This window comes from Arvicola amphibius, chromosome 12 (genome assembly GCF_903992535.2).
Source record: "Arvicola amphibius chromosome 12, mArvAmp1.2, whole genome shotgun sequence".
Classification (NCBI taxonomy): domain Eukaryota; kingdom Metazoa; phylum Chordata; class Mammalia; order Rodentia; family Cricetidae; genus Arvicola; species Arvicola amphibius.
The window spans coordinates 155,070,540-155,089,889 of NC_052058.2; the positions used below are offsets into that span (position 1 = coordinate 155,070,540).

General features: G+C 49.2%; 1 protein-coding gene across 5 annotated transcripts in view; it reads right to left on the reverse strand.

Moving 5' to 3' along the window:
* The window catches only part of Arnt2 (aryl hydrocarbon receptor nuclear translocator 2), a 142,580-nt gene that overhangs the window by 90,946 nt on the left and 32,284 nt on the right, over positions 1–19,350 (reverse strand). For 3 of the 5 annotated variants that reach the window (XM_038313596.1, XM_038313597.1, XM_038313599.1), the window contains exons 2-4: positions 13,559–13,673; positions 7,077–7,124; positions 286–499 (exon numbers count right to left, since the gene is read on the reverse strand). In XM_038313596.1, the coding sequence (XP_038169524.1) occupies positions 286–499; positions 7,077–7,124; positions 13,559–13,673 (377 nt within the window). Of the gene's footprint in view, positions 1–285; positions 500–7,076; positions 7,125–7,354; positions 7,492–13,558; positions 13,674–15,098; positions 15,132–19,350 lie in introns of those variants that run through there. The other 2 variants (XM_038313598.1, XM_038313601.1) reach the window with 2 other exon arrangements.

The window sequence follows — 19,350 nt, forward strand, 5'->3', positions numbered from 1 at the left end:
TACATACAGGAATTATGATGTCAGTGCCACTCCTGAGTCCACATCCTCATCACACAGTTCTGTCACCAACCCTCACCGAGGCATATGGGAGATAAAAGAGCAGAAAAAGGAGAGATCTGGCACTCTTAAAGAGCACTTCTTGCTGGAGAATGGAAGCAAACATTCTGGCTTTCACACCTCCCCCAAATCTGAACTCCACGTTCCCATGGAATTTATCTCAGGCTTGTGACCCTTAAGACTCTTCCCCACTTTGACCACAACAGCGGGAGAGAAACACTGGGGCACCTGCTCAGTGAGGAAGGAAGGCTTGTACGCGCCGTCAGTGGATTTGTTCCCGGTGCCCCTCATGGACTTCATGTGTGAAACGGCCATGCGCAGTATGGTGAGCTTGTCTGGCTTCCGAGCCAGGGCACTGCAGGTGGGAACCATGTCGGAGAGCTCCGTGATATACTGAGTCATCTTGTTCCGCCTGCGCCGCTCAATCTCACTGTGGTTCTCTCTTCCCAGAAAGCAAGAGGTCAGGGGGAGGGAAAAAGAAGGATCAGACCAGGGTCAGTGGACTTTGGGGTAAAATAACACACTGCTAACATCAGATGGCCACCTTCCTAGGTCTAACTCATAATGGCTAAGTGCTTTGGTCCTTGTGGGTTGAAGCTGAGCCCTGACAGATCTGTAAGCTCTTGTCTATGTGTGGGGAGCGTGGACCACTGTGGCCTCCTTCTCTAAATATGTAATGGCACTTCCCAAATTGCCCACGTATCTGTGGATTTTTCCTAGACATCCAAAATTAAGACCGGGAACCATGGAAGACCAAAGCATCCTAGCAGGCTTTCTGTGTGCATCTTTCTGGGTGATCTTTAAAATGAAGGTCTGGGCTCGCACCTACGAAGGCAGTTCCTGATATACTTCATGGTATGAACCACTATAAGATAGCCTCCAACTTACGCCCCTTCAATTTTTTTGATGGTGATAGCCCATTCCATAAGCACTGTGCCTCAAGACATAAAGCACCCGACCATGACAAATACCCACACAGCCAAGCTGCTTTTGCTTTCCCTTCAGCACTCAGTATATTGCACGGCACCTCAGCATCCCCCTGTGATGTAGGGATGTGCTGGATGCTTAGGCAGCCAAGGCTGCAGTGAGGATTCTAATCTGGCCAAAGGCAGCCCACACCAGGCAGAGATGTGTGGCAGGGGTTGTATTGCATGCCTTTCTCCTTAACAAAACCCTCAGCTGAAAATAGGCTTGCAGTACCTAACTCTGTCACAAGCCTAACCACACTCTGTATCACTAAGGAGACTGTTGATGATGTAGATTCACTTCCAATAAAGCTGTGAACGTGCCTTTGTTCTACACCAGTGTATTTCCCCCGCAGAGCAGCATAGTAACAGAACAGGTGTGACCCCTTATTTAACCAATAACCAATTAAAAAAATAACTCTGGGGGATTACCTAACACCGTCTCCGGGATGCTTACAATGAAAGTCTAACATAAGGGCCGGGAGACTATTTCTGTCTTGAATTATTTATTACCTTTAGGTGCAAAAGAGAGTAACAGCCAGCCCCATTCAACTTAAGAAAAAGCTGTTCCCTGGGATGAAATAGTGTCTAAAAATATGCCCCATGTGTACTGCTGCAGGACGGAGGACTTGGTGGCTTCTCTAGGAAGGAGAGTGGCGCTAACAGTAAGAAAGGAAGATCCCCAGGCAAGGCTGCTCCACACACTACTTGTATGCATCAGCGTCACACCCCATCCTTCCAGGAAGCGGAGTGGCATGGCAATCAGGCCTGACGGTCTGATGGTGTGTGTGCTGAGATGTGCATGTCCCCGTGGTGGCCTGCTGTGAGCCTTCTAGAGCAGATCTTCTGTGCAAGGAGTCCCGAGCCAGCCCCTCCTCCCCCATGGGGAGAGGATGGCCGAGAAAACAAGGAAGCTCAATGTGGTCTTCAAGCAGCAAGGACATTGAGCAGGAAGGTGCACTATGCACAGGAGGAGAGAAAGACACAGAAGGTGTTGGGGGGGGTCTAGAAGAGGCTGGGGGCAGTGGGCAGAGTTAATGTATTTGGCAATAGGAATAGGAAGAGTGCTCTGGAAATAGGGTCCATCTGGGGGCGGTGTCAAAGGAAGACTTAGGGTTGGGAGGATGCATCAAGAGAGGAGGAGACATTTCCTGTAGGATGGGCAGACCTGGTGAGAGGGGAAGGTGAGGAACCTGGAGGCTGGGGAGGAGGCCAGAACACAATGAGAAATCTAACAGAAGCCAGGCCAATGGACCCTGATGTTTTAGAGAGAGGTTCACAGATGGATGAGCTTTGTAGGGGATAGGGGAGGAAGACCGGTTAAGACCAGTCAGCAGATTCCTGGGGCCAACCCCACCTCCCAGGTACTAACTGGAAAGATGTAAACTGGCCAGCGAAGTACCAATGTGTACGAGCACAGCAAAGACCCTCCGTGTCAGGAAAATCTACATCCTCCAGGCAGAAATGGGCAGGGTTTGCTAAGTAGGGGAGAAAGAGTCAACCAGATAAGAGGAAGGGATGCAAGCAGGAATTTGGTCAGAGGACTTCTAGCTCTTGAGCAGCACAGGCCAGAATCTTGCCGTAGAGAGACTAGAGACCCTCTTCTCTCGTTCCACAGCCACGGAGCAGGTCATGTGGTGCAGGCCACACTCTTCAGCTGGACATTTGATCATGAGACCCAAGGCAGGGCAAGCTCCCAGTGGCTCATACTCCTACCTTGCCGGCTCACACTTCCTGGGCCACCCAGAGAGGGTGGTACTCGGAGAGCTGATGAAGGGAGGAGGCCAGACAGGAAGTTCGGGCTCTTACGGGAGAAGATGAGTCTGGCAGGACCCAGAGCTCCCCCACTCCACAGCACCTGCCTGCATCTTCCTGTGGGGGTGTCCAGTGAGACCGGCTTCTCTGTGCGGCCCAACATCCAAGGGGAATCTGCCTGCCCCGTCTGGAATCGTATCGACCTGGAGTCTCTCAGTCTGACCTTCGGGATGTCCCACTAGCCCCGCCCACTTCTCCCTGAATCCCCTTCCCCATTCCAACACATATCCTGTCACTCAGCACCTCTCTGAATCATAAGAACACTACGCCCACTTTGACTTATCTCAGGGCCTTGCTGAGCGAGGGCTCCTTCACCACGAATGTCCACCTGTGCCAAAACGCCTGCAAAAACCTCTTGACTCTCCTCCCCTCCCCATGCCCATGCTCACTGCCCACTGTGGCTGACACCACCCGCCCCCCGGGTGGCGAAGCCTCCTCCCACCTCTCCTTTCCCACCAGACCTTGGATTGTTGCCAGACTGACAGTTCTCTAAATTTAAGTCTGATGCTTAAAGTCCTTCAGTGGTGGCTCCCAAATTTAGAGTTCAGTCCAAAGCTTTCAGGTGGTGTCTGTGGCAACCAATGGGACCTTATTACCGCGGACTAATTTTTCTCTATAAACACCGGGAGTGGGCTTTGTGAGGTTCTTTGATCGATCCATAGATAAATTCAATTTGTGGGCTGAGGTAAAGGATAAACAAGGTAAGATCTAAAAGCTTGAAAATTCCATTCACTAACCACCAGTACAGGGAACGATACGATAAACTTAGGTTTTTATGAAATAAGCCTGAGCTACTAGCAGTACGCCAAAAAGGACTGAGAACTGCCAGTTGCCCAGCAACAAGATCTGAGAAACAAATGGTATGCATTGATGCGTACGATTTTATTTCGAAGCCCTCAAGGATAGAGGTGAGGAAATGCCATCTTGTGAGAAGAGAATGACACATCCCAAGGCCCTGTCTACTGACCCAAGTCTATCTTATCCCCAAGGGAAAGGGACAATGGGATCAATCTGTTATGCCCGAGACTGTGGTGTCTATGAGCATCAGTAATTGACAGGAGCCAGGCAGCAGCAGTAAGGAAATCTGTCTCTATGTAGAAGGGTCAAGGGCTCTGTCGTGAGGACAGAGCCAGGAGGAGGTGACACCTCTGCTGGATCAGGACGACCCAGGGCTTTGCCTTAGCAGACAAGCGAGGAAATCGGGGACGAAGACAGAGGTGCTGCTAGCCGTGTGGTAACTTGGGGTTCTTCTCCAGCTCTGCTGCCAAGGGGGCCTCTTGAGTTCACTCAGCAGTGGGACATCCATCACCCATCTTGATTAACATACAGAAGGGGAAGCACTTTATAAAGTCCCCCACAGACCACCAGGAGAGGCCGATACAATCTCTGCGTCGTTCTTTTGTAAACGGTCATATGGGATGGTGTGACAAAGAGGGCTCCCTAAACCGAAGCCTCAATGAATACATGTAGGAACCCAACCCCAGAACCCTGAAGGCAGGATTGAGAGGACCCATGTAGTCATGGGCTAAGACTTAGTGCCCCTCATTGCCTCACCTGACACAGGGGTAGGGGTCCAGGGAAGGATAAGCGGGCCCTACAAGTATAAGGCACACAGAGACCGTGGTGTGTAACCTTGACTTCTGATGATAGCTTGGGAATGTCGGCTGTCCCCACGCTGAGATGCCACTTGCTGCTGGTGGCAGCTGATGCCAGCCTCAGCACAGGAACAACCTGGGACATTCAGGAAGGAATGCCATTGTGTGCTGCCCAGTGTTGTGAGAAGGCTGGGGGCATCACTCGTAATGCAGGATGCTGACCGTTTGAGGGGATGAAGGGCACCGGGTCCTGGTGTCCTTTAGGAAGGTTGATGTTTTTCTCTGGGGTGTGATCAGAGTCTCTTAGAGGGTGAGAGTTCATCCTTGTGAGTTGATAATGGAATTTAAGAGGGAACAGGAGTCAGGCCCAGTGCTGGTAAGTGAAGGCTGCTTCCTTAGGCTATGCTAGGGAAAGGAAGCCAAGCCCCATACTTCCATTCCTTGAGAAAAGCAGGGAATTCTCACTAGACTCCCATCGGGGGACAGAGATTATGGTGCTGCCTCTGCCCAGAGGATGAATCAACTAGTAAGGATGGGGACTGGCTTGCATCATGGTCTCCACGCTTTCCAGGGCCTTGCTTGCTGGGGCAGTGGGGACTGCTTGCAAGCATGGGGTAAGGAAACAGAGAGGTCTTAGAGTGCACCTTACCAAGGCTGCCAGCAGACCTCCACCTTCCCCCTGGATGGTTAAGTGGAAGGTAGGGAGGGGACTTGCTTGTCTCCCCAACTCCGAGCGACTCGGATGTACCCACAGGCCCGTCAGCCATGGATTATTTCAAATGTCCTGTTGTCTAAGTCAGTGGCCTCTGGGGTCCCATGAACCCAGCCCCGTAAGTAACAGCACATGTTTGGAAGTACATTCCATCTCTCTTGTTTTGAAGGCCCAGCGGAAAGGATGTGGTTGAGAGAAGCCGAGGTCTGAACATGACTGGGTAACAAGTGACTCACTGGCAGGTTCGGAATGTTACACAGCATGGCGTGGCCGCCGCCTCACACTCGGGCCCAGTGAGCTCTGTGTCCCTCTGCTGTTTCAGCACCGACACTGATATGTCATGTCAAACAAATGTCACTCCACGTTTCTCTTCCTCTTTTTGTCCTGAGACCCAGCGGCATTATTTCCTGAGGTTGACATGCTATGCTAATGCAGTCTTGAGGGGGAACTTTGACACAGAGGACTCAGCGGCATTGTTTCCCTCTACAGAAATGTGTGTGTGGCCAGGGCAAGCTTTGACAGAGAGGAGAAGGGGACATTTCTGAGGTTTGCTCCTTTCCAGGAACAGATCACTCCTTGCTATTAAGACAGAGCTTTAGATACCAGGACATCTAAAGTGGGTCCAGTCTACACAGGAAGAGATAATCCAGTTTTGTTGGTGAAGCTCATGTGTTATTTTGATAGGAAACTTCAAGGTCATTAATGGGTTTTTTTTTAAAAAAAAAAAAAGTGTTCTCATCTCATCTCTCCTGCGTCAGTTGAAGAGGAAGCTGAGGAATGGATGGATGACCCTGACCTCAAGGGTAAAAGTTTATGGGGGTGAGGAGATATTTACTGTAGATTTGAAGATTGTGGGAATCCCTAAACAGAAAGAGGCATGGGTCCCTCCTGCATTGGTAGAGAACACTGCTTAATCCACAGCTATCGTTTTGGTTAATGGGTAAAAAAAGAATCAAAACGACCCACAAGGGGAAAAGTAGAGAGCCAGCCCAGAGGACTGTGCGGACATCACACTTCTCAAAACCGCTTCACACAACCAAGGCTGTCAGTACGAAGGTGGAGGTGTGAATACAACAGACGGGCACCTATCACCTGCCACACATCTTCTACAATCAGCAGTAACTTCGGAGGAGGTCAGAGTGGGGGGGGGGGCAGCAAGGCAAGCCCTGCCAGAAGAAGATGGCACAGATGGGAGTATGATAAGAATGGGGGAATGCCATCTTCCTTCAGCGCGCATACTTCCAAGTGTCCCACAGCGCCTCAAATGAAACAGATTGAAAGAATCAGAAGTCATGACTCTCCCTTGCACCCCCAGTACAGGTGACCTGGGAGCTTTCACCGAAGGTTGGGCTAGACAGTGGCCCGCCCCATAGAGCAGCTGTGAAGACGCTGCCACACACTCTGTAGCTTGAGTGTGAGGCTCTTGAAGCCGACCCCAAACAGGCTTACATGTTCCTTGTATTTCTCCTAATTTTCCTTACTAGAAAAAAATGATTCAGGTTGATAATTGTCTCTAAACTCAAGCCTTATGTTTTTTTGCTTCTTTAAGGGAGCCCATTAAAGTTAGTGACCACTGTTAAATGTAAAAGCAAACAGGTAATATTAAGAACTAGGCATTACTCCCCTCTTCTTTTGCTATGCCTTTTGAGGACAGGGTCTTGCTAGACAGCTCAGGTTTGCCTTGAATTTGCTATCCACCTGCCCCATATTCCCACGTGCTGAGATTTCAAGCATAAAGCACCAGGCTAGGCTTGGGACATATCGGGACTACTAATAACTGCCTGCCACTAGGCCAAATAGTGGCAGTAAGCCAGGCATACACAAGATGGTCAAAGTATAATGGTTTGCTCAATGACAAGAGGCACTAAGTGCCTATGCATGCCAGTCACGTGACTGCTGGCTACTGGCTTAAGAAAGACAAAGTAAACTCACCTTGAAAATTTACTGGGACCTTCACCATCTTCATCATCGAAGTCCATTCTGAAAGGTCAAAGTCACAAGTGAGCATTGGTTATGACTTTTAGGAGACTGTAATTACTGCCATGAGCTGTGGGAGCAAGAGGACCCTCACCCCATCACATCACTCTGCAATGCTTCTAACATTTGGTAGTGCTAAGACGGTAACCCTGCAGTCTCAGGAAGGAGAAAAAAAAAATCACAGTATGTGCGTGGTTAGTTTTCTGGTCAGAAGTGGGGAATACTCACGTCACCTTGTTCCCCTGGAACGCTTCTCAGATTATCAAAGGATAGCCCAGTCCACGTTGGGGGGAAAATATCAATGTTTATTGTCTCCCAACATCTCTGGGGCATATGGTCCCCTCCACAGCATGTATTTCATATAAACACTTCATCTCTAAAATGTATGGTAAATTGCTCAAGGGACTTGGAATCCAGGAAGTTCAAAGGGTGATGAAGAAATAGTTACTTTGTCTGGGAATACTGCCTGTGACTTGGTGAGTCTCCATGAACCTCAGGGCAAAAGTCATTCCAGACAATCATTCTGTCACACCCAGGACCAAATAGGAGGCTTTTGAGAAGGAAATGGCCATTTGATATCAAAATCACCCAAGCAAGTGGCTGTCTGCTCGTCAAATTATTCTTCAGACCTCTTCTTTACTGGTCCTCCCCTTGTAAACATCAGACAAGGTGGGGATGAATTTGTGCTTAACACGCCAAATGTTCCTTCTCAAAACCCCATATTCCTCTCACGTCAGCAAATAGTAGGCTGGAAGATGTTAGGGCAGAGAGGGAACTTAACTATGATCAGAGTACTCGGAGTTTTTGAGGAAGAAAATGAGACACCTACAGAAAGTGTGATCTTGAGATGGCATCTCGGGTCCTGAGGTGTCCTGCTTTATTCTCAGTCTGTCTGAAGGATTTGGTGAGGCATACCCCCGTGACCCAAGCAGAAGAGGGTAGTTGCCTGGCAATTCCCTGAGGAATCCCATGTTTTAGCAGCTTGTTATGAGAATGGATTGTGCTGGGAGACAGTGAAATTCTGCTCAAACAATAAACAAGAATGGGGTGTGTGCCAGAAGACCACAGTTATAGATGTCAGAGCTTCTGCCCCTCACAAGGAGGTGACCCTCATCTCCTAGTCTGTAATAGGTGACCCAGAGAAGGCACGGGGCACCTAGGTCTCCAGAAAGCAGTCACGTTACACATGAAGAGCCATTCTTGTACACACACCCCAAGACAGGCCCCAGTGAGATGTATGGTGACCTCTAGACTTTACAACCACTTGGGGGACCTAGGAACTATGGTCAGACATGGCAAAATGAAAAGAGAGAGGTATGGGAGGACAGGCAGCTTTTGCATGTCTCTGTCCTGGATTATGTACGGTGCAGTCTGAGCTGACGTGATTTTGCCCAGAATTGCCTGATGGGATCTTTAGTCTTCAAAATCCAGCTGTGCTAACAACTAAGAATAGGAGATGGAGGGAATGGCAGTTGTGATCACAGAAATGCCTCTGTACAGAGAGAAAAGGAGATGGTCAAAAAGAAGGGGAAAGACCACACACATGCCACCAGGGACACAGATATGCAGGGTCTCCACAGCATCATTCCGGAAGTCCAGCACTGGACTGCAGAGCTGTCTATAGGACAAATGGAGCTGAATGTGGGATTCCAAACGAAGAAAACTCATTAGTGCCCTGTATAATTACTGAGCTATCATCTCACCTTCCTGGAAACTCCGTGTGGGGAAATAACCACCAAACTGAGGCCGGTTGCAGTTTGCAGAACCACACTGCCACCTAGTGCTCATAAAGCGAAAGATCAACTTTGCCTACATAACAAACCCACCGTATATTCCGAAGAATTGTGCAAATATTTATCAAATGGGTGTGAGTTCTCTTTAAAATTTTATTCTGTTCAACCTGATATCGAAGCTCCTATAACAGTGTGTGTGTGTATTTGCACATGTACTCTTGGGCTTCCCTATGGAGGTGGAAGACTCTTTCCTTCTACCACGTGAATCCACTTATCTAACTTAGGTCATCAGGCTTGGAAGCAAGTGCCTGTTCCATTGAGCCATCTCAAGGTACTTTGATAAGACTGTGATCATCACACTCCTACAAAACGCAGCTGACTAGTCAGCCCTTACTCAGAGCCTAAAGACCAATGAGATGTTTGGGGTGACCAAGGACAGGGCATTCTTGGGATCCACAGCTTCAGTGCTGAAACAGTCTCAACTGATAAGAATGGTCATCCTTATCTGAGCAATTTTCTTTAACCAATCCCCTATGGAGCAGATAAACAGGGAAGTACAGGGCCACAGCTTGGCCGGGTGAATGCAGATCAGGCCAGCAGAGGGTAGAAGAAAAAAGCCTGGTCTGGACCATTGGGAACTTGGAGTCATGACTTGTATATAAAAAAAATAAAGACCAAGAAATTATGGCTCTCATCTGTGCACATGTGTGATCACATACATGCAGCAGGGAGAGAAACTGCACCCACCCCCTCTGAGTATGCAATCACATGCAGCAGGGAGAGAAACTGCACCCACCCCCTGAGTGTTCATGCAATCACAGGCAGCAGGGAGAGAAACTGCACCTGCCACTTGCGCATGCATGGACTCACACTCGGCAGATCATGCTTAGTAATCTGGAAAAGCATAAAGTGGGCCCAGCCCAGGAGATAAATCAGGACCCCGCATGATTGCTGAGATCTTCAGGATCATTCCACACAGTCTCACTTAGCCCCTCAGGAACACACACACACACACCACTGCTCCTGACTAAACAAAAGACCTCAAACAACACTTGCCCCAGGAGCACCTTCGGGTCTCTGCCACCACGTCCAACTTTAAATATGACTGCAAGAAGTCGTGCCTACTTCTTCTGCTATAAAAAGGGGAGGTAAATCATCCTTTATTTTTATGTCTTTTATGTTTTGCTATTATTCTGAAACATCTGGATAATAAAAGAAATCAAAATACGACTTTAAGCCTGCTTGTATTCACTCTGAAACACACAGCCCGGTGGACGGGTGAGCAGAAACACACTTGACCCCGCTTCCCTCCCAGGATAAGAAGCTTGGGCGGGCGTTTCTGAGCACGACTTGTGTGAAAGGGAGGCTATGAGGCTCTTGCTAGCAACGCTCTCTAAGGATAACGGTGCAGCATCAAACGTGAGCTTTCACACAGCATTCGCTTCTGCTGTAGCGGACAAGGAGGGAAGGTCATTCTAGTGTGGCTGGTCAAATAGTGGCTACCCAGGAACAATCCTGGGCCTAGCCATGGGTCCCCAGAACACAGCAAAGTTGACAGTGTGTCTTAACATGGAGTGCTGGTATACAAAGCAGTAGCAGGAGAGGCTACATTCCTGCCCATCCCTGTCTGCAACCCCCAACCTCCCTCCATCCCAGTGGGTAGCTTTGGAGTAGGCTCAGCTTATCACTTAACTCATCACTGCCACTTCCTCCCTGAGGTTAAAAGTACCAAGTTTATCTCCCCTACCCCTTGCTGAGCTTAGGGAGGTCACGACAAGAATGTGTGTCAGGTGACTTGCTTCAACTCATTTCTCCCACACATGTGGATCTACTTTGGAAAGAATCTGAAACCTTCTGAACCTTCCGTTACCTTGTATCCTAGCTGCCAGGCAGAGAGCGGTGCCCTACAGAGACTCTCACTGCTAAGCCTGTTAGTGACTGGGAAGAAAGAGCAGCCAGGGAGGACTCCCAGCACAAGGCCAGGCACACATCCAAGAAGATCCAAGCTCTAAGAGGCAATGAAGCACGAGAGAGGGGTGCACAGCTGTCCCCAGCACTTGGCACACTAACCTCCAGGAGCATGACCGTCCGGTGAGAGCAAAAACTTGGAAAGGAATGGGACAGAGCGCACTAAGGCTGTTTTTTCCCCTCCTGACACCCCATCCTCTTTCATTTCCCTCTGAGTCTCTTCAGGGGTGTCCCACGATCTTAACAGAAGGAGCAGTTGGAGACACCATGCTGCTGACAGTGACGGCAGACAACAGTCAGTGCGAGCCACAGCACAAGGCCCGGATGGAGCGTCTGCCTGTTGATGCACACAGCCTCCGCCAGCACCTCACAATGGAAGGGATCATTATTAGGTGAAGAACATTTTAAAAATGCAAGATGTAAGAATGACTACAGAAACCTTCTTAGAGTAGGGCGAATCTCTAAGTCATGGGGCATTATGCCCACCATCTGACAAGAGGAAAGGGCAAGGAGCATAGAGACGCCAGGCTTCCTGGTGAAGATCCAGTTCCTTGGTCTGCCCTCAGAGAGCCCCAGCTTCATCTTATGGCAGGATGTCGGAGGCCACTGCCCACCTAACTTCGTCTCTGCTTCCTTCCTCAATAGGTTGCTTCCTCGGTTGTGGAATGGAACCCAAGCCTAAGTGTCGGCCTATTCAGGGCCCACACTATCTTCTGGGGCCATGGTGTGTGTGTGTTTTGTGTGTGTGTTTGGATGAGATGTCAATGTCTCCCATAGTCTCCCACATTTGAATACTTGGTCCCCAGTTGCTGATCCTCTTTGCCGAGGCTAAGGAGGTCTGGCCATGTGTCACTGAGGTTTCAAAGGCCACATGGCATTCCGTGTTCACGCTCTTGCTTCATGGTTGTGGTTTCAGATGTGAGCTCTCAGCTGCTCTAATTGCAATGCCTACCTGCTGTCAGGCTTTCCCACTGTGGTGGTGATGGACTCTTGGCCCTCAAATAAAGCCCTCCTTCCATGATGAAGCAACAGAGAAGGAACGGAAACAGCCTGTGTGACGACACAGGACACAGGACACAGAGGACAGCCGTGGGGAATTCCAGACTTGTGATCATTCTAAGTGCAATGCAGAAAGCGGGCTCTGTACTGCAGGACTAGGTTAGGACCCTGCAGGCCAAGGCAGAAAGCTGCTGGGATGCACACCAGCCCCCACACCACGAGGAGACACAGGATCCAAGAATCCCCAGCACAAGGAGGGCTCATGGGTCTTCAGCATGGGGTGGGACAATGTTTGCCTAGACTTGGACCAAACTAGAGTTACAGAGCACACTCTGGTCTCTTCTGGAAAAAGACGAGAAGGAACAATGGAGTTTCTCTCTAAAGAATATGAGTTAAGATAGTAACATTTGAAACAACCTGGATTTTTACTGAAAAAATTAACATTTTAACAGTATACACATTCTTTTATCGAGCCATACAGCAGAACTCAGTCCACAGTTAGCAAGAACGACTGCTCAGAGAGCAGGCAGCTGCACGTGAAGCCCCAGAAGCAAGCTGCAGCCTTTATCAGGTGGTTCCCACTGAGGAGACCCAGAAGCAGCAGACAGAACACAAACTGCCTGAGAGAGTGTGCAGGATCAAGGCTGGCCTTGCTACCATGCGCAGATTCTCAGCCCTCTGAACCCTCACAGTGACCATGCACCTCCCATGTCCTTTCCCAAAGACCCCAGCACACACAGCGGTCCTTCTCATTAGCTAACATTATAACACCATGGTGTCTCATCCTGTGCCTACTCCATCCCAGACCCTGGTGTGCACCTGTCCCCTTGCCTCTGTGCTTTTTTTTAAAGCATCACAGGGGTTGGAAGAGGCTCTTGGGATTAAAATGCTGGACCATTTCAACATGGGTCCAGGCTGCAGTCTTAGGGCTATGGAAGGTTCTGTTCTGTGTTCTGTTCTCACCGAATAGGTACAATCATGGGCGGAGTGTGTGACCAGAAACGGAGCAACATCATGAGGCAGCTTATTCATTAATTATTAAACTGAAAATTTAAAAGGATCAATGGGGAACTGGGTTGAGTAATACACTGAGCTGGAAAATACCAGTTAATGTTTTTCCTTTGGTTGATTTGATTTGGGCTCTGGGTACAGACGCTAATATCATTCAGCACAAGTAGGTGCTGGTTTTGGTTTCATTGGCTCCAAAGTGGTCTGTGACCTATCAGAACCAGTCTAGTCAACAGAACTTAATACTTATTCTCTTTATTGTCTGAGCAATATTCAACATATCTGGCTGGCATTCAGGTGCCGGCTCCTTGCCAAAGGAATTCCTGCACATTTCTAGGGAAAGATGAGCATCCGAGGGAAAGGTTCGAGGGCCCCGGTTAGATCATTTACAGTTCCTGGGGCTGGCTCTGCCAAATGAGGCTGGAATGTTCTGGCAGTTGAGACTGAACTCCTCCCTTCTGAGAGCTAGGCCCAGTAGGACCCCACAGCACACTTTCCCTACAAGGACAAGCAAACAGAAATCCCCAGCTGGGTGCCAGGACCCAGAACACTGAGAAGCGAATCATGTGCATATTTAGGACGCTTGCAAAATCTAAACAGGATGCAAACTGCTGAGCTTTTACTCTCCGGGGGGGGGGGGGGGGGGGGGGGACAATACTTTTCTAACAGGTCAAGAGCATTGCTCAACTTTTACTAAGGCCAGTTCCTGGAAGCGCTGGGTCTGCTTACCCGGATCGCCGCTTTCCTCCTCGGGCAGGCATGGCTCCTGTCATCCTCACCTGTCCAGCAGCCGCCATGGGGGCAACAGGCAAGGTCACAGATCCAGGGATGTCTGAAGCCATTTCTGGATGTCAACAGAAACAAGAAGTTTTGTTAATGACAGGAAAACCCAATAACAAGCAAGGAAACTGTCACACTTCACCCAAGAATGCCGGCCCTTGGGAGGAAGTCCTGGCCACCTTGCTCACTGCCAGTCACTTGACTGGGCCTGTCCTGGGCTCCATAGTCTGTGTTTCACCTCTGCAGCAGTACCCTCTGACCTCTCAGCTCCACCTTCGCTTTCACACCGAGCCTAGTCCCCCACCCTCAGGGAGGACTCAAACCCTGACTGTCAGACCCCATGAAATCAGGGGCACTGAGAGTCTCCCATTAGGCTTCATCATGAGGTTGTCACGCGGAGGCACCCAGGTCTCCCTAGCCAAGCTTTTACAGGAATAAATACCAACGTAAAGAGAGAGAATGTTGGGCGACAGAAGGGAGTAATTTTTGCCCCTATTCATCATGGTTAACATATTGTTTCTAATAAGCCAGACATCTCTGGAATCTCTTTAACACCAAGTTAAACATCCCTGACTTCAAATCAGTCACCCTGTCAAAGGAGTTTCTTCTTCACACTCCCTGGGCTGTCAGCACCCTGCACTGACGGATCAAGTCCCTATCAAGAGAAACTCTTGGAGCAGCCTCCCTGACGACGCTCATTGTTCTCTGGAATGCTTTCTGCTGTTTTCGCTCACTCTTGGCTCAGTCCTCTCTGGGGCAGATGGGACATAGCAGTCTATAGAGATAAACCTCAGCAGGACAGTGGGGGATCACATGGCATTGGGCTCCTTTGGGGACAGAAGGGATGGCCACCGAGGCCGCTGCTGCACCCATCCTGGGGTTATCATTGTTTTTCTCTACAGAAACCAGAAAGTCATGTGACAGACATCCCAGAGGCTAAAAAGCACATCTGAGCCATCCTACTCCAAACTTCTGAAATCTTGAAAGATAGATTGTAATGATCTGTCTCTTTAAGAGACAGGCCACATCTACTCCCTCCCTCTTTCTTTTGCTGCCTCTCTCCATTCTTTCCTTCCCCCTTTCTGTTTGTGTGTCTCTGTCTCTCTCTGCCTCTCTCTGTTCTTCTTCCCCTTCCTTTACATAACCCACTTAATAAATATCCAACCTCACTCTGCATGGCGTTCCTATCCATGTCTCTGTCTCTTGCCCACCTCCATGCATCTCCCTGCCCAGGACCAGCCACCTTGGGAGACCAGCAGCCTGGTTTCTTGGCTTGCCCATCTGTCTGTCTCTCCTCATGGCCCACTGCTGCCACTTGGGGTGTAGTGATTAGCTGTGGGCTGGCTTTCCGCCACCCTATGCCCCAAAATAATTACATGGAAACTGTATTCTTTTAAACACTGCCTGGACCATTATTTTCTGCCTCTTACTCACACCTTGATTAACCCATATCTAATAATCTGTGTAGCACCACAAAGTGGTGCCTTACCGGGAAGTTTCTAGCGTACATCCATCTTGGGCTGGAGCTTCATTGCGTCTGGCTCCCTTAGGAGAGGTATGGCAGTCTGTCTAATTTAGGAGAGGTGTAGCATCTGACTGAGCCATCTACCTCACTTCCTTCTTCCTGTTCTGTCTACTCCACCCACCTAAGGGCTGGCCAATCAAATGGGCCAGGCAGTTTCTTTATTAGCCAATGGGAAGCCTCCATCATTGGGGACCTACAGTGTTTCTGCCACTGTAGCCGCCAGGGATCCTGGGATCCTGCAACATTTTTAATTAATCCATTTCGCTGATAATTTTAAATCGGCCCCTCCACTGTGCTTGCACAAGTTTTGGGGACTGCGGTGATCTTGAGTGTACACATTGGGAAGTATACGGGAAAAAAATCCCTTACTTGGGCAGTTCCTGGGTTGGTGACTGTGAGGTGGCAAGGCACAGGGACATCCTGACAAACTCGTCACAACTTGCTTCTAACAAGGTATCATGTGTCTTTCTGAGATAGCAGCTGAAACCCCCAGCTTCTATTGAGTCTCAAAGTGGAGGTCAGGGCTGTCTGTAGCAGACAAGGTGAAGCAGCAGGTCAAGACATTCTGAAGCAAGTTCTCTAAAGTAGTCATCCCTGCCAAGTTCCCAGGATGAAGAAGGGCTCCAGAGGAAGCACGCTGGGAAAAGCTGAACATCGATCTCCTTTATTAAAAACGCCAATGCCCATTACACACATACTGAGAAAATCCTATGTGAAGAAGGTACTTTGACTTTGATCAATCCAGTAGATAATGTCCAGGATTGTGGAAACACTTATTGCCTGCTATGTTAGTGCTCCAGGCAACACTGGTTTTCAGCATTTTAAAGCCAAGAACCTCAAAGCCTGTGAGTCGAGCAAATATCAGAGTGGAAGTGATCATGACCGTCATCTGTAAACCTCGAGAGGTCCATTGCTTCTCCGGGCCAGCCACTCCCAGCTCGGAGCAGGAGGGGTGTGGCAACTGAAAGCTGTGCCTGCTACAGCAAAACATGATAATCACTGAAGTTTATTTTAGGAAAATAAAACTGCCAGTTGTGATCCAACTTGCAGAAAGTGAAAGCCCCCCCCCCCCAAACCCTGGCTGGCAAGACAAAGTGGGGGAGGTAATTTTGAAGATCCATTCCTATCTGTAGACAGATAAGGGACGCAAGGCAAAGACAATGAATGGCTCTGCACAAGTGTCCTGCTGACCACAGCATGTCCATCCTGCAATCACTTCAGGATCTCCCTCCCTCCCTCCTTCCCTTCTTTTCCTCTCTAGTTTCTTCCTACTGAAAGCACTTCAGTAACAATGACCGACATAGGGTTAAAAGGAGGACGAAGTTGATTTACAGTCAAACAGTTCTAAATAGCTGTTTGGTGCCAGCTACCAGAAGGACTGGGCCACTACCAGTCACAGTACCAATGACATGCTCAAAGTGTATCTATCTTGTGACGTCATTTTTTTAAAAATGAAGACTAATGTATGCAACAAACCAAACACAATGGGAAAATAGCCATCCAAACAACACAACTAAAGCCGTGATGAACACAGTGTTGGTGCACAGCGTAGCGTGTACTGGAACTTAACTGGGATGAGGTACTGGTTGGACACAGGCATATTCTCTGTGTCATGTGACATGTCCTGTGTCAACATTTCATAATTTAAGGGACAGATAATTCCATTTTAATCCAGTGCCATGTTAGTAACCATAATACAGTTCTAGACATCCAATCAGCGAAATGGAAGAGGCAATCCTTGAGGCTTGCCTTCATGCTAAAGGTTAAATGTTTCCCAAGTTGATTTTTAGGAGACACTTTTAATAGATTCCAACAAAACAGAAAGCAGGTCTCTTCTGCCTGGGTACACCCACGTGGTCTGCTGGTACCTCCCTTGGAAAGGCAACTGCCTGCCTGCTTCTCAAACCTGGCCGCTGTTCCCTGTAACTGATATATAAGCACGCAAAGATGGCAGGGTTCTTCTGGAAGATGCTATAGAAATGTTCCTGGCCAGGTCTGAGCCATGGCCTGGTACAGCCAAGATGCCCAAATACTAACAAGCAGAGTCACCCTGTGGAACACTGTCGATTTGCCCCAGGGTTTCTAAATTTCACACTTAATTAAGGGGAAAGGAACTCTGATGAACCTATTGCATGGGAAGAAATCATCTCTCTGTGCCAGTAAGATCACAGAGCGGCCACCGCCACACTCTGCAACTGGGGTCCATGAAGACGACCTTCTAGGAAGTCAATGCCACAGCACAAATGGAGACATTCAAGTATCCAGGCCCCACAAGAGAGTCTGGGGACTGAGGGAATGTGTGGTGTGCAGTGTGTGTGTGTAAATGTGTTTGTGCGTGTATGCATATGTGTGTAGAAGCCAGAGCTTTACACTGGTTAGGTGTCTTCCTCTATTTGTCACCTGAATTTTTGAAACATTCTCTCGCTGAACCCGGAGCTCACTGATTCAGCTAAGCTGCTGGCAGTGAGACCCGAGGATCCTCTTGTCTCTCTCTGCTGCTGCTGTTGGGACTACAGACATGCACCCCCATGCCTGGCTTGTCCACGGGTAGTTCCAGGCATCTGAACTCAAGCTATCATGCTCGTGCATAGCAAGCACCTGACCAGCTGAGCCATTCTCACAACCTCACCATGTGCTACTTCAGCATTAGTTTAATATGCGTCAATTGGATGTCACAGACAGAATAGCAAATGTTCAAACTTTTTCACGAGGAACACACAGAAAAGACTGTCATAGTCAGTGAACTGGAGCAATGCATGCATGGGTCAGAGGCCGAGGAAGGGGGGGGGGCCCTTTCCAACAGGCATGTCCAATGATGAGCAGATTGGCTTCGTAACAATGACAGAATTTTGCTCCAGATTTCTATTAGGTACTGTCTTTCTGGAACCCGTCCACCTTCCTGTCATGAACTTGACTTCCATCCACCCATGAAGTAGATATAAAGGCATCCCTTGCTGCAGGCTGGAGAACTGGGTAGGGAGAGGCGGGTGCCAGGCCACAAGGCTGGAGGGTATTAGAGCCTGCTCAGGTTTTAGCCACGCACTACAGGACTGTCTTCCTCAATGTGCCCAGGCAGAAGTGGGGTGTGCTGGCAGACCCCACCCAGCTACCCCAAGAGATGAACAAACACTGAGGTGTGTGTGGCACACAGGGAATGCCATGGTTTGGGGTCACGCAACTGAGTTGTGGAGTTATGGGAAGTGACTTAACTTTCCAAGCTACAACGTCAGGCAAATGCCTACATCCCGGAGTTGCCATGAGGACAGAAAAGCATGTATAATATCTACCAGAAGAAATTTCCCAGCTCTCTTATTTTTCCCCAGGAAAAGGGTGTCTTTCAATAGAGATCTTTCTCTGTGCATATGTCTTACACACACACACACACACACACACACACACACACACCAAGTGGAGATGTTTCATAACTTTTGAGCAAATCGCTTGTCCGTGCCTTGGTCTGCTATCTGAAAAGTGGGAGTAATCGTGCGCACGTCTGAAGTCATGAGGCTCAGAGACACTGATGCGTGGGCACAGCACTCAGATGTGGCACCGGGCACAATGTAAGCACGCTTATTCAGTTAGACACACCCACAGGTGCTAACAATCGTCTTACCATGAGGGTCTTCCCTGCACTTCTGGGATTCTTGTCTTTCTGGTCCTGTCTCACAGATGTGCAGAGAAGGCTACATTCTGGGACCCATGTTCTTCCCAAAGCGCTCACCTGGGACGGCTGTCACCAAAGCATGAGAACGGGGACACAGCACCAGCCTGGACTGCCTGAGGTGGGCTTCCTCCTGGGTAGAGCGGGTGCAGCCTGTTTCTGTTCAGCCTTTGCACCTGGCCACATCTGAGGGCGGGTCAGGGGACCAGGCATGGTATCCTCCAGTGGAGGTATGTGAAGCAGTGAGCCCCCACTTTATGTCACCACCACTCTTCACCCCTCCCCTCTGGGCATCACACACACACACACACACACACACCACACTCATACACACCATACAAGCCATACAGATGCAATGTGCACACAAGCAACTAGTTTGAGGGATCAAGGGAGATACTAACGGAAGACATGTACGCACACACACTGCACACCTTGCCTTGGACCTGGTACAGTCAAAGTTTCTCCCTTGGAAACATGGTACCGCCTCTCATGCCTGAGCAGGGCAGAGACATGGCCCCTGGCTTGACAGGTTCCTACAGCCCCGTACTTCCTTCA